Below are 16,072 nucleotides of genomic sequence, written 5' to 3' on the forward strand. Positions count from 1 at the left end.
CTCAGGCTGCTGTAGGAGGAAAGGGAAGAGGTTGCAGGGGCTCTGATATTAATTTTCCAATCCTCTCTGGCCACAGGAGAGGTGCCAGAGGACTGGAGGTCAGCGAATGTGGTACTGTTATTCAAGAAGGGTCATATGGATAAGCCAGTGATATAGGCCAGTGATTCTACATGGACTTCAGTAAGGCTTTTGACAAGGTCTCGCTTGGGAGAATGGTCAAGAACGTAAGAGTTCATGGGATCCAAGGCAATTTGGCAAATTGAATCCAAAATTGGCTTAGTGGCAGGAGGCAGAGGGTGATGGTTGAAGGTTGTTTTTGTGACAGGAAGCCCGTGTCCAGTGGCGTACCGCAGGGTTCAGTGCTGGGACCCTTGCTGTTTGTACTGTACATTAATGGTTTAGACATGAATTTAGGAGCTATGATCAATAAGTTCACAGATGACACAAAAATTGGTGGTGTGGTAAATACTGAGAAGGAAAGCCTTAGACTACAGGATGATATAGTCGGACATGTCAGATGGGCAAAACAGTGGCAAATGGAATTTAATCCTGAAAGATGTGAGGTGATGCATTTTGGGAGGAACTAACAAGGCAAGGAAATACACGATGAATGGTAGGACCCCAGGAGGTACAGAGGATCAGAGGTGGTGTACATGTCCACAGATCTTTGAAGGCAGCAGGACAGGTAGATAAGATGGTTAAGAAGGCAAATGGGATACTTGTCTTTATTAGTCGAGGCATTGAATACAAGAGCAGGGAGGTTATGATGGAGTTGTATAAAATGTTAGTTAGGTCACATCTGGAGTATTGTTTTCAGTTCTGGTCGCCACACTATAGGAAGGATGTGACTACACTAGAGAGGGTGCAGAGGAGATTCACCAGCATGTTGCCTGGGCTGGAGTGTTTCAGCTATGAAGAGAGACTAGATCGACGGGGGTTGTTTTCCTTGGAGCAGAGAAGGCTGAGGGGGGACCTAATTGAGGTGTACAAAATTATGAGGGGCATAGATAGGAGGTTTAGAGGGGATTTGAGGAAAAACATTTTCACCCAGAGGGTGGAACTCACTGCCTGAAAGGGTGGTGGAGGCAGGAACCCTCGCAACATTTAAGAAGTATTTAGATGAACAGTTGAAATGCCGCAACATACAGGGCTATGGGCCAAGTGCTGGAAAATGGGATTAGAGTAGTTAGGGGCTTGATGACCAGCACTGACACGATGGGCCGAAGGGCCTCTTTTCATGCTGTAAAACTCTGTGACTGTGGCTCTATGACTATGGTCTCTTACAGGGGCTGGGACAGACCACTACCAAAAAGGAAAGTTTGTTAAAATGGTTTACCTGAATGTGGAGCCTGGGAGAGCAGGAGACGTTTCTCCCGGCTCCACATTCAAACCATGCAGGCTGCTGGTGGGTACTGGAGCGCATGTTTGCGGAAGTCCAGCAGGAGGTGCAACCCAATTCCGTGATGGCGGAATATCTGGACAAATAAGTTCAAGCACTTTTGCTTTTGTTCTGTATCAGGCTTGCCCCAGTGAAGACATTTTTTATTTATTAAAAGTGTTTTTGAATTTGTACCCCTATTCACCTTTGATCAATGAACAATCAAGAAATGAAACAGCAATTCAGAGAACAAGTCACTTAGATTCATTTGTGTAACACATTTACCTTCAGTTTCACCAGCATTCCAATTCCTAAAAGGGATACACACAAAGAAATAACAGAGTCTGATTAAAGAGGCAGCGATGACCTTGGAGTTTATATTTAACAAATCGTCCTGTTTGCAAACATTCCAAGTTTATATTTTTTTTACATCAGACTTCACATTCAAAAGGACGTGCACCAATCTGCTGCACTAAATTCACCAATTTACAAACATGTAGCCAACTGTGAGTAAAGGGGCCATTTGGTGTGAATTGAAAACTGTTAGAAAAATTCAACTAAGCTTTTATATCACTGGCTTGCTAATCTTTGCCGTGTCCACAATGGGACACAAGACCCCCAGTTTGAAGATCCCACTGATTAAGTTTTTGGCAATTGGACCAGACTAAAATTTGAGAAAAGCTTCTGATTGGTCAAAAAGCATTTGGTCCGTCTTTATTGTTACTTCACTATCCTTTCCCCCTCATCCCTAACTGATATCACTCCCACCCCTCTCCCCACTGTTGCTTCTTTTTGGCTCCTGACTCGATTTCTCCTGTCTTGTCTGAATTTGTCACCCTATGATCCTGATGTACTTGTGACAAAGCAGTCATAAGGCTCTTTCAAATAAAAAAATAGAGAAAAGAATGATTCACTTTTTAGCTAAATTATGGAGTTTGAAGATAAGTTTAGCCAAGTACATTTATTCACAACGTTCAGTTCAAGAACTTTATTCTAGTGCACATGAATTATTAATTTCAGAATCTATGATTTAGCAAAATTATGATTTTATGTGGAGTTTTTTAATTCATTTGTGAGATGTCAGCATTGCTGGCTAGGCAAGCATTTATTGCCCATCTCTAATTGCCCTTGAGAAAGCGTTGGTGAGCCGCCTCCTTGAACCGCTGCTGTCCATGTGGCTTTGGTACATCCAGAGTGCTGTTAGGGAGGGAGTTCCAAGATTTAGGAAAGACAGTATAGTTCCTAGTCAGGATGGTGTGTCTGACTTGGAGGGGAACTTGCAGATGGTGGTGTTTCCATGCACCTGCTGCCTTTGTTCTTCTAGGTGATAGAGGTCCCGAGTTTGGAAGGGGCTGTTACAAGAGCCTTGGTGAGTTGCTACAGTGATTCCTATAGATGGTACACACTGTGTGTTGGTGGTGGAGGGAGTGAATGTTTAAGGTGGTGGGTGGGGTGCTGATTAAGTGGGCTGCTTGGTCCTGAAGTGGCTCGGATATTCAGTTCTTGTCTGTGAAAGATGCTAGCAACTCAACAGTTGGATGCTAACCTCCAGTCCTTGAGTGTGGTGAGAATGTGGAGCTTGTTCCCACGGGGAGTGATTGTAGTGAATCATACAGATGTATTTAAGGAGAGGCTGGCCAAGCATTTGAGGGAGAAGGGAATAGAGGATTACACCAAGGAATTTAGAGGAAAGATGGGAGGAGGCTTGGGTGGAGCATAAACACCAGCAAGGACTGGTTGGGCTGAATATGCCATATATTCTAAGTGGGTAGCTGTATGCCATTCACATGTTCTTTTAATTTCAAAACAAAGGTTTACACTGAAGTGCTCTTGACATGACATCACGTTCTAACATTTGGGATAAGTTTCTTGATGAAACGATACCTAGAGAACTGATCAAATCCCAGCTCTTTGCTGCTTACAATTTCAATGCCCAAACCGAATGATTTTTATATAGCAACTGGTGCAAATCTACACTTCATGCCTGTGCTATCACACCACTAACTCAAGTAACATGGTTACAATTGTTGGGTGGGGATTTTCCACTTCCGCCTGCCGCCAGGATCTTCCGGAAGTCAATGGACTCCTGGCTGGGATCCCGCCCGTGACAGGGCCGGAAAATCCCGGCCGTTGGCTCTTTTTGCTGAGGTGCTACAATGTATCCCTGGTCATGAGAAGCTGCTGCCCCCATCCTTCCGTATTTGGACTATACTTAATGGGCTGACCCTCAAACTACTAACCAGAGCACGTAACAAACAGAAAGGCAATCAGCCCTTATCCTTACCTTGCTTGTTCGATATCCTGCACAATGATGATCTCACTATTATGATGACACAAAGAATGGACAAGGGAAACACTATCCATATCATAGATAAAGTAGAAGAGTTTCCTGAAATAAAATCAGATTTCGGTATGTGAAAATTTTCTTAAACAGTTGGATAATAAGACCATAAGACCATAAAACCATAAGACATAGGAGCAGAAATTGGGCCATTCAGCCCATTGAGTCTGCTCCGCCATTCAATCATGGCTAATAAGTTTCTCAACCCCATTCTCCCGCCTTCTCCCTGTAACCTTTGATCCCCTTACCAATTAAGAACCTATCTATCTCGGTCTTAAATACACTCAATGACCTGGCCTCCACAGCCTTCTGTGGCAATGAATTCCATTGATTCATTCTCTCGGGCTAAAGAAGTTTCTCCTCATCTCTGTTCTAAAAGGTCTTCCCTTTACTCTGAGTCTGTGCCCTCAGGTCCTAGTCTCTCCTACTAATGGAAACATTTTCCCCACGTCCACTCTATCCAGGCCTTTAAGTGTTCTGTAAGTTTCAATCGGATCCCCCCTCATCCTTCTAAACTCCATCGAGTATAGGCCCAGAGTCCTCAAACGTTCCTCATATGTTAAGCCTTTAATCCCTGGGATCGTTCTCGTGAACCTCCTCTGGACCCTCTCCAGGGCCAGCTCATCCTTCCTGAGATACGGGGCCCAAAATTGCTCACAATATTCTAAATATGGTCTGACCAGAGCCTGATAAAGCCTCAGCAGCACATCCCTGCTTTTATATTCTAGTCCTCTCGAAATAAATGCCAACATTGCATTTGCCTTCCTAACTACCGACTCAACCTGCAAGTTAACCTTAAGAGAATCCTGGACTAGGATTCCCAAGTCCCTTTGCACTCCAGATTTCTGAATTCTCTCCCCATTTAGAAAATAGTCTATGCCTCTATTCTTCCTACCAAAGTGCATGACCTCACACTTCCCCACGTTGTATTCCATCTGCCACTTCTTTGCCCATTCTGTAACATTTTTCAACTTCCACTGATGTAGGGCAGCTTTACTGAAATGGTAACCCTTCTGGCTGTTTTTTATATTTTTCGAATGCCTCTTCCTTCTGCTCCAAGGTCTGCTTGATCATAATGAGTTTTTCTGGGAAGGTAGCTGGGGTCTTATGGTAAACCTGACAATCTCTCGCCATTCACAGATTGTCCTCTTGCAGACCTCTTCGAGTGAACAATATTAAATTGGAGAGGAGACCACAATCAGATCAGCCATGATGTCATTGAATGGTGGAGCAGACTCGAGGGAGCCGAACTGCCTCCTCCTGCTCTTAATTTGTATGTTCGTATGAATTCTATACATATTTCAACACCAACAACTTGCTTTTGTGTAGTAACTTAACGTAGTAAAACTTCACAAAGCAATAGCAAACAAAATTAGACACTGAGACACAAAAGCCGGTGGGGAGGTGTGTGTGTGCGTGGGATATAAGGTCAAATTCTTGGTCAAAGAGGTAGGTTTTAAGAAGCATCTTGAAGGGGGAAAGAGATAGAGAAGCAGAGAGATTTAGGGAGGGAATTCTAGACTTTAGGCCATCAGCAGTTGAAGGCATGGGCGCCAATGGTGGAGCGATTAAAATCAGACATGCACAAGAAGGAGTGCAGACATTACAGAGATCTGTAGGACTGAAGCAGGTTACAGAGATAGGGAGGGGTGAGGACATGGAGCCATTTGAAAACAAGGATGTAAATTTCAAAATCAAAGCTTAACTGGGAGCCAATGTAAGTCAGCAAGCACAGGGATGATGGTTGAATAGGATTTGCTGCAAGAATTCATGGAATAGTTTCACTAGTTACAGCATCTTAGACACTCCCATGTTAAAGTGTCAGCTGGGGTTCAGTGTTCTGCCTCCAAGTCATAAGGTTGTGGGTTCAAGTCCCACACCAGCAACATGTACTTTAATCTTGAAGTGGTGGAGCATGCAAAGCTTAAAGAGAATAATAAAACATCCCGATAAAGCAATGAAAGGGCAAAAGACAATTCCCAAGCAAACCACACGATGGTGTCAGCACAATGAACTGCATGAGCCAAAGAGCTTAGTGCAGAGGAAGGAGGAGGTTGAGAACCAGCCCAGAAAACTTAAACATAGGTAATTTTGAAAAGGCCGACACGTTACCAAAACTGTAACAGCAGGTAGCAGGGCTGAGCCGGCTGACTTTTGTATGAAGGGAAAGTCATAGAGTGCTCCAAGCTGCAAGCGGATAATGAATGCACAAGTAGCACGCTTACAGAACTGAAACAAGTTAAGGTTTCACCAAAGACAGACCTGCCCAACTGAAACCAAAATGAAGATAAGGCCAAAACTCTCCCGCAGACAGAGAAAGAAAAAACAGAAATGAAATTGATAAATGTAAATCTGAAGCTGAAGATCAAGGAACTGGAAGACTAAGCACTGGGTGCCTCAAACTTACTGAGAACCATTAAGTTGTTGAAAGATGAAATAGCTGAAGTGAAGAATCAAGAACCTAGAATGTCAAGAAGAAGTTGAACAGTTGCACGAGAAAGTCAAATTTCTCACAAAGGAGTGTGAAGAGTCTCAGAGTCGATTAGCAAACATAAAATTACAGAATGTGAGCTTGAAAGAATTGTTGATGAATCAGAACAGTTGGTTGAACAAAGAATTAACAACCAAAACTGATGAAATATTGGAACTTCATTGTGAAAAGAATAATGAAATTCTTGAACTTCGATCCAATCTGAAGAACATGAAATATGACTTGCACAGTTTGGAAGAGCAAATCCACGCTTTACAAGCAGGTAAGGAAAATTCTAAGAACTAGACAGAGGATCTAAAGAGTGAATTGAAAGATTCTAAGGAACAGTCAGTGACCAGGAAAGAAAGATTCCAAGAAGGACTGAATGTCCAGGAGAAATTGTTACACTTGTAGAAGGGTTCTGCAGATAACTCTGAAACAAAGACAACTGAACTCAGAGTAGTTGGTGAGCTGAACGAAAAGATTAATAAGCTTGAAAAAGAATTGGAAAGTGAGAGAGTGAACAAATGCTTGGTGACTTTATGAAACTGTGGAAATGAAGGTTCCATTTTTGAAATGTCAACTTCCAAAACGATCATGGTGGATCCCACAGAAAAAGAAAATCCAAGTCCACTCTAGGAATGAACGGCATGAACACTCCCTCCAGAAGGAAGGAACAAGCCTATGGCACCTGAACAAAGCAGCTAAGTGATTGATAAAGAAAAGTTCAACTCCAAGGAACGCAAAAAGCAAGTCAGATGAAGGCAACCAAGTACCAGAAACAGAATACTACGATTTCAACTCCAAGCCAACAAAGCTTTCCCAAAGCAACTGAGCCTACCACTCCTCCAAAGGCAACAAGAATGAGATCCGGAAGAGTAGTTAAGCCTCCCGGCCAGCTGAACTTATAAGGTCAGAGATTTGAGGGGGAGGGGGGAAGGGGTAGCAGGTAAAGAAGGATTGTACTGTAAATATGTTGGGTAAAGACTTGAGAGTTGCAGTATAAGGGTGTTTGGCATAGCAAGGGTGAATGTGGGACTGGAGAACATAACACCCACAGTGTGATGTAAAGGGTCACATGACAAGGGACTTGGGTCAACCTAGAGTATGCAGAGACCTGTGTGGAAGCGTGGAGTTAGCTCCTCATCTGGGCTCTACTTTGTACATATGCAAATAGTTATGTGTTACCAATGAACACTGCTATTCAACCTTACAAGTCCCTGAACCTCTTCATGAGACCAACTGAACAAACCCTTACAACAAATTCAAAATGAAATCTTCAAATACACAGACTAGAAATTCAAGCATTGCTTTGCTTTTGTAAAAATTACATTTAAAGCCTACCTTTTCGATTCAGCGATTTAGGTGGACCAACACAATCGTTGTCAACTGTGCTGTTACCTTCTGCTTTAAGAGTCATCCCCAACTGTGTGCAACTGTAAAACATATTGATCAGTCAGTGTATTCTCTTAGTTACTGTACATTCAGTGAGTCTATTATCAAACAAGGAGCTTCCGTAATTAATTTTGTGATCAATTCATCTAAAGACACCATTTATATAAATCTTCATTACATATTGATAAAGGATGCCTAGGAATAATTCAGGGTAGGAATTATGCTACAACTACTGCCATGTCAGTGTATTTTAAACAACGTTGTGAGGGGGATTGAAGATATGTGCATGGATCTCGTGTGCATGTGTGATGCTCTCTGCATTGTACTGGCCCATGAGTGCAATTTGCATTGATAGAATAACCAATTTGGAGGAGATGGTGGCATAGTGGTAACATCACTGGACTAGTAATCCAGAGCCCCAGGCTAATGCTCTGGGACAGAGGGTTCAAATCCCACCACAGCAGCTGGTGGGATTTCAATTCAATCAATAAATCTGGAATTAAAAGCTAGTCTCAATAATTGTGACCATAATTGATTGTCATAAAAACCCTCTTGGGAAGGAAATCTGCTGTCCTTATCTGTTTGGCCTACATGTGACTCCAGACCCACAGCAATGCCTCTTCAACCGCTCTCTGAAATGCCGAGCAAGCCATTCAGTTCAAGGGTGATTAGGGATGGACAACAAATGCTGGCCTTGCCAGCAACACCCTCATCCCATGAAAGAATAAAAGAAAAGGGCCTTGAAATTTGGGACTGCCCATTTCTAGGTGCTGGGGAGACGGTGGATGAGGGAAGCACAAGGCCTTTTGTACAGAATGGTGAGATCCAAGGCCTCTCTGATATTGGGTCTTGGATCTCATTGTACTAGATCCAATGAGCACTACTGCCCCACCACCAAAGAGTAGAGATGGTGGGGAAGAGATCAAGCTACTGCTAGCTATTGGACGCCTTCAGCTAAGTGGATCCATCCTGGGATGGACTGGGTGAGGTGGGCGGAAGCCAAAGCTGGGTTGCAAGTAGGGATCAGGGGTCAGGGGTCAGACGCCTCAAGTCACAAGATTGAGTAGGGGGCACCTGTAGTCGCAGGGAGGCTGGGGCTTGTGGATCTTGAAGCCAGGAATGGCAGCAACCAGATGGGCCCTTTAATTTGGAATTGAAGCACCATTATTCCTTCCTGACTCCACAATGGAAAGATTTTTTTTCGTCTTTTCTCGCATTGCAGAGAACTCCTAGGGCCAGTTTCTCTGAATGCAGCTTTCCATGATTTCCGAGAATTTCCGGGGACCTCAAGCAAGTGTTAAGCCCGTTATTTGCATTTGCAAAGGCCTGTTTCAGCCGTGTGGACTAAGAGCACCTCTTGTTTGTCCTCATCCAATATGGTGGCAGCTCGAACCTGAACTGCACACGTGCTTCCTTTCTACCATTTTAGGGTCTAAGGTGTCCACACAGTCCGGTCAGTTATTCTCAATAACTGGCAATAAAATGGTATTGGCTCTTGTGGCTTAATTTGAACTGGCAGCTTTTAATGCTGAGCCATACACTGAGGGCTCCAGTGCCAATTCCCATCTTTACTTGGTTAGCTGAATGCAATTGGACTGCCAATGGAATTTGGTACAACCATGAGGGGCAAGTGAGTCAGCATGTTGCTCCTGATGACTATGCTGGAAAGTGGATGGTTTGGTGCGTCAGGATTGGGCTCACAAGATGATACCCTCCCCCACTGCTGAAAGAACCACTGGTATCCACTGCTCAGAATCATCAGTGAAGAAATGGCCATTTCAGCAAAGGTGGACTGAAGGTTGTACCCCAGCTGACTGCAATACCTGCAATAGGAGAGTGTGGTGCGATGCCACATTACCAGGTGATTTTTAGTAGGAATGGGAGCTTATTATGACATAACAGATGATGTATACCAGACCGATCAAATCTACGAGGGAAGCTTGATCACTCTATCACAACGGCTTTGCAATTTGTATTTATTTCGAGATGTGTGCACTGAATTTAGAAGTACTAAGTCCACCAAGATTTTTAAAGGTTTTTTAAAAACTAAATTAAAACATTATTAACAAAAGAAAAGATTTCAAGCACATACATAGGACTACAAATTACTACTATAGTACCTCCTAAAATTCCAAATTAACCTGACTCCCCGTTACACCCACTCTAAGGCAATGGTCCAAAATAGATTTTAGATTCTAAACAGATCCAACAATACCCTGGACAGTGGGATTCCAATTAATTTTCTCCAGCTTCAGTTTCAGTAGACAGCAGGCTTATGCACAAATACTGAAGGCTTCAATAAGGCTATTTCACATACTTTTTTATATCTCACAATGGTTCTCCTGACACAGAACCTCATTCTCCTTTATATATGTTTGTTTCTTTTTTAATGCATAAATTCTATTGTTTCATATGTCTTTGAAACGTTATCTTCCTCACAATATAAAAACTTTCATGTTGCTACTATTTATTGTCAGTAACGTTTGGGAAAAATAAACACAGTCCTTAGCCTTGCTTATCTGGCTATTTGTAAATAGACTAAAATGCCTTTGAAATCCAAATCTCCCTTCATCTATCTAAAAATGCAAATTCCCTTCACACCTTACATACTAAGCCAGCATCCATGTTTACCCGTTAGTATATCAAGCACCTAGCTTCTTTTGATGGGTTAAACCTTGCAGTCTACTTGACTCCAAATGTAATTAAATCACACAAAGATAGACCCAATTACTTACCCCCATAAACCCACTGTACAATAAACCAGAAAAATATTATGAAAATGATTATGCTCTCATGATAAGTTACAGGGATATTCTCAATAGTCTTGAAATGAATTTGATCTATGTGGCACGTGAGTCAGAAAAGTGAAACAAACATTTGCAGAAGCTGGAACCCTGTTGCTAAAAGAAAAAGAAATTGCCGGAAAGCTTCAGGCAGTGCTTTTGGAATGAATAGAGTTAACATTTTGGGCTTAAACCTTCCGGTCAAAATATCGTACACATTGTCTGAGGTTCACTCCCCAGCAAAAGCATGAAGTTGGACAATTACGCCTATGAATTTGAGTTCCTTCAGAAGATTCTTCTGTATATTTCCACCTGATATTATTTTTACATTGCACTTTAAACCACAGGTTGCAGCCTTGTTGCAAATAAAAGAGTGCACCTTATCTCCCATCTCTTCATCACTACACACTCTCCTGCCCTGAACTTTTACCCATCAGCTGCAAAGATTTCAATAACGAATTGATAAGTGAGATACAGTCTGATAAGAGGAGTGACCCAATTCTCACACAGGCCCTCACTTTGTGTGCAACCTACATTCATACCATCCGTATTTGGTGATGTAAATCTTTCCAACAAAGCCTGGCGTATTCAACCTTTTCAACTTACTCTGCCACCAGTCCCTGAGGCTTCACAACTGCCTGAAAAGTTGCAGTCTCAGTTGCTTCTGCAGAAAACAGCACTCTGGAAGCAACCTTCTGCCGTTATACTGGAAATTGAAGTTTGTGAACTTAATGGCGTTTTTATTCAAGTATTTCAGATGATTTGTGGCAGCGATGGAGGCCTCAGGCATTTAATCTGGCTCAGTTTAATTGTTTAATTAAGTCCAGCCTTGCTCGTCAATGATGACACCAGTCAGTGGTGTGTTCCTAAATCGCTTCTGTACAATCTATGATCAGGCAACTCAGCCTCATGCCACGGCTTTCCCAGTAAATGAAAGCCACATTTTGCGTGGTGAATCAGTGCCTGTCTGTTCCTGGTGCCCGTTATATCACAGTCCTTGCTGAGTTTCCAACTTATTCTTCAAATTTGGGTGAATTAACACGGCTCCATTCACTCGACCTCACCATTTCAGAGAATCATACAGCACAGTAGAGGAAGCCAGTTGGCCCATCATCCCTTTGCTGGCCCTTTGAAAATGCTATCCAATTAGTCCAACTTCCCACCGCCCTGCAAATTATTCCTCTTTCAGCATTGATCCAATTCTCTTTGAAAGTTACTTTTGAATCTGCTACTAGCACCCTTTCGAGTTTACCTCTCTGCACAGCCCTTACATTCGATCAAACCCTGATGTAAATACAGTTACATGAAGGCTCACTCATTTGGAATGAGATGCGATACCTCTGGTTTAAAAACTGTAACTTGATTTGATGTTTGTTATGCTTGAAAGTAAACCTATAAGCGACTTAAGTAAAGCAAAACCACAAACCTATTCATAATCGTATTCATAATAATGTTAAAACTGTTGCCGAGGGGAAAATTCCCTCCCCTTTGTCTAACAGGAGGGTTATATTCAGTCTCACTCTTTTTGACAATGGCTGAAAAAAGAGACATGCTGTCGAAGCTTTTTGTCTTGCACTCATCAGGACAGATTCACAAGAATACCAAATCTCAAAGGGAACAGCAATTTATACTCCTTTACAATTTATACAATTTTTAATCAGCACCCTCTTCTCATGCAGTACAAATTTTTGTTCCCTTTGAGATTTGGTAGTCTTGTGAATCTATCCTGATGAGTGCAAGCTGAAAAGCTTCTACAGCATGTCTCTTCTTTCAGCAATGCTCAAATTCCATACTATCTAACAACTATCTTTTTGATAATAAATCTTCTTCCATACAGCACACTGAGAGCAATGGAATTGACTCTGCAACATTTTTATGATGTCATTCAGAGGAAATAAATCTTACAATATTGGTACAAATTTAAAGTTTCTGTTTAATTTATTTTATCCTGTAATTGATTCTTTATCCCCATCACTCTTGGTTTCCACTTACCATTCCCTGGGTCAGGAAGCTTCCATAAGCTCCTGGTCTCTACAAGTGGAAAGGTGCACATCGCCTGTCCACATACCCCTGACTTTCCCTCCTTTTCTATATCACCAACAGCCAGTTTCTGCTCTGACAAACCAACAAGGTTGGAAAGAAATGAGGAAAAATTGGGAAATACTGTTTGAGTGATGCCAGGCTGAAAATTTTTAAGAGGAAGAACATGGAGAGACAATACAAAATAAAGGGTACAGTGTTAAAGAGGGTACAGGAGCAGAGGGACCTGGGAGTATTGTAGTGTTCAATTGTTCTGTTTTTGATTATGTGGGTCTGTTTACTATTGATGCTCACTGTGTTTGATTGTTTAAGCCTAGCTGTAGACTCAGGGAAAAGTAAGCAAACTGTAGAAAGAACTCGAAGCTAGAGCTAAAGCATGGAGTAGACATTTTAAAGCACTGAACAAAACTTGATACACACAGAAACTTATGTCATCTCTGCATAAATATGAGATAAAATATACAACAGGGATATTGAAGTTGGCAGGACAGGTTGAGAGAGTGATGAATAAAGCATAATGGATCCTGGGCTTATAAGTAGGGGCATACAGTACAAAAGCAAGGAAGTTATGATAAACCTGTATGAAAATATTGGTTCAGCATCAACTGGAATATTGTGTCCAGTTCTGGGCACCACTCTTTAGGAAGGATGTGAAGGCATTAGAGAGGTGCAGAAAAGATCCACAAGAATGGCTCCAGGGTTGAGGAACTTCAGTTACATAGATAGATTGGAGAAGCTGGGACTGTTCTTCTTGGAGAAGAGAAAGTTCAGAGGAGATTTGGTAGAGGTATCAAAATCGTGAAGGGTCTGGACAGAGTACAGAGGGAGTATTTGTTCCTATTGGTGGAAGAATCACGATCCAGAGGGCACAGATTTCAGGTAATTGGCAAAAGAAGCAATGATGATGTAAGGAAATCCTTTTTTCACAGTGAGTGGTTAGGGTCTGGAACACACTGCCTGAGAGTGTGGTGGACACAGGTTCAATTATGGCATTCAAAAGTGAATTGGTTCATTATCTGAAAATAAAAAAAATGCAGGGCTACAGGGAAAAGGTGGGGGAGTGACACCAGGTGAATTACCCTTGCAGAGAGCCAGCACGGACATGATGGGGCGAATGGCCTCTTTCTGTGCTGTCAACAGTCTATAATTCTATGATATAATAAGAAATTAAGGGGTGTCATGGCCAGGGGGATAGAGTGCAATGCAAATTAGGAGGAACCAAGGAGGAAACTCAGAGGTACACGGACTAAAGAAAATAAAGATCATTGGATAACTCATTGGAATTGGATAGATATTTGAAGAAGAAAAAATTGCAGGATAAGGGGAAGAGCAGGGCAATAGGATTGACTGCACTGCTCTTCAAAAGAGCTGTCGGAGACTCATGGATGGGATGAAACATTTAAGTTATGAAGAGAGGTTGGAAAGACTTGGGTTGTTTTCATTGGAGCAGAGAAGACTGAGGGGCGACCTGATCGAGGTGTACAAGATTATGAGGGGCATGGACATGGTGGATCGGGAGCAGTTGTTCCCCTTAGTTGAAGGGTCAGTCATGAGGGGACATAAGTTCAAGGTGAGGGTCAGGAGGTTTAGGGGGGATGTGAGGAAAAACATTTTTACCCAGAGGGTGGTGACGGTCTGGAATGCACTGCCTGGGAGGGTGGTGGAAGCGGATTGCCTCACATCCTTTAAAAAGTACCTGGATGAGCACTTGGCACGTCATAACATTCAAGGCTATGGGCCAAGTGTTGGTAAATGGGATTAGGTAGGTAGGTCAGGTGTTTCTCAAGTCGGTGCAGACTCAATGGGCCGAAAGGCCTCTTCTGCACTGTGTGATTCTGTGATTCCGTGACTCGTTGGGCCTCATGTCTTTATTGTACTATTCCACGATCATGTATTGCACTGGCTTCTGTCTGGTTTTACAGAGGAGACAAAATCTGTTCATCATTCCTGGAATATAAAATATTCTATATCTAGATTAGATCAGGTGCTTACCACGTGTAGAATGTTGGGGTCAAAACCAGTTTCCAAGGCTGTGTGTTAACTGTGTATTAAAGCTGTGCATCAACACAACATACCAGCGATCATCCATTCGCAGATGTTGGGTCTTTTGTAAAAACTGACTGAATCCAATGCAATACACAAATCAATAACTGCTATCTTGCAGGAAGGAGCATGATATCTGTCACCCCTTCCAAATTTTCTCCCCTCCTCTCATGAATGAATGTGCTAACTCCCAGCTGGTTTATGTTTCCATGGGCACTCACAGTCCTCCCGTATCTCATCCAATCAGGCATACTTCCTGCCTGAGCACAGAATGTGGACACAGAAGCAAAATACTGCAGATGCCGGAAATCCGAAATAAAACCGGGAAATGCTGGAAAGGCTCATCAGGTCTGGCAGTGTCTGTGGCGAGAAAGGCAGAGCTCTGAAGAAGAGTCAAAGGGACTAGCTCCGTTTCTCTCTCCAGTGATGCTGCCAGACCTGCTGGGTCTCGACAAAATGTTGACAGTCTGCTCAAACACAGGGAGTCCAATTCTGTCCTCACCCAATGTCCACATAAACTCACTCTTCACCTGTGGCCGAAATCTTGTCTAATTTTGCAACACTGAAATTGGACCCAAGGCCTTCTGACCTGCATAGCTTAGTGTTAGACCTTGCAGTGCCTTTCCAATCAGTAAGGCATCAGTCACCAGTAAAAAATAGCATGTTAAATGAAAACACTCTAGAAAAAATGTATGTACGTGGTTTCAATTTTAGTTATTCGTGGGATGTGGGCATCACTGGCAAGGCCAGCATTTATTGTCCGCTGCTAATTGCCCTTGTGAAGGTGGGGGAGGGTGAGCTGCCTTTTTGAACGACTGGAGTCCATCAAACTGATTTTGATGCAGCTGAGTGCCTTGTTAGACCATTTCAGGGGGCGTTTGGGAGTCAACCACATCGCTGTGGGTCTGGGGTCACATGTAGGCCAGACTGGGTAAGGATGGCAGATTTCCTTCCCTAAAGGGCATCAGTGAACCAGATGGGTTTTTACGACAATCATGGTCATCATTATTGTAATTAGCTTTTTATTCCAGGTTTTATTGAATTAGCTGCATTTAAATTCCCCAACTGCTGCGGTGAGATTTGAACTCATATCACAAAATGATTAGTCCAGGCCCCTGAGTTGCTAGTCCAATGACAGAACCACCATGCTACTGTACCCAATCAGATCACATGCCATTCCATTTTAATAGGCCTATCTAAGAAATACAACTTCAAAGGTAAAACACACCAAGGATTGCTGTGAATCACGTAGAGAGTGATTTAATGAAACTGCTTAGAAAATATTCTCCTTATAGACTGTAAGCGTATCAGTGATTCCAAGGGAATGACTTACTTGGCATAAGGCTGACATTTCTGTGTGATAGTCAGAAAGGTTCCTGGAGGACAAGACTCACAAACTTGGCTCTGGTAGCTTCCTTGATCTTAAAAAAGACAGAACCAAATGGTAACCAAGAACTTCCATCATTTTAATAAGGCACGTGCCCTGCGCCCCCATGTCCATATATCAGGCACTCGCAGGACAATATCACATGAGACTGTTGCAAAGTATAGTTCACTCACTTTTATACACGGTGCACCGTGATAGTGAGGGGAAATCTCTCAGTCACAAAGGCAAGAGCTTC

The 16,072-nt window shown here is 42.6% G+C and overlaps 1 protein-coding gene across 1 annotated transcript in view; it reads right to left on the bottom strand.

Moving 5' to 3' along the window:
• tnfrsf9a (tumor necrosis factor receptor superfamily, member 9a) overlaps positions 1-16,072 on the bottom strand; it is a 64,412-nt gene that overhangs the window by 3,320 nt on the left and 45,020 nt on the right. The window contains exons 8-11 of the mRNA XM_041205813.1: positions 15,784-15,871; positions 7,534-7,625; positions 3,663-3,767; positions 1,664-1,689 (exon numbers count right to left, since the gene is read on the bottom strand). Coding sequence (XP_041061747.1) covers positions 1,664-1,689; positions 3,663-3,767; positions 7,534-7,625; positions 15,784-15,871 — 311 coding nt within the window. The remainder of the gene's footprint in view (positions 1-1,663; positions 1,690-3,662; positions 3,768-7,533; positions 7,626-15,783; positions 15,872-16,072) is intronic.

The sequence above is a fragment of the Carcharodon carcharias genome, chromosome 15 (genome assembly GCF_017639515.1).
Source record: "Carcharodon carcharias isolate sCarCar2 chromosome 15, sCarCar2.pri, whole genome shotgun sequence".
NCBI classification, from domain to species: Eukaryota; Metazoa; Chordata; class Chondrichthyes; order Lamniformes; family Lamnidae; genus Carcharodon; species Carcharodon carcharias.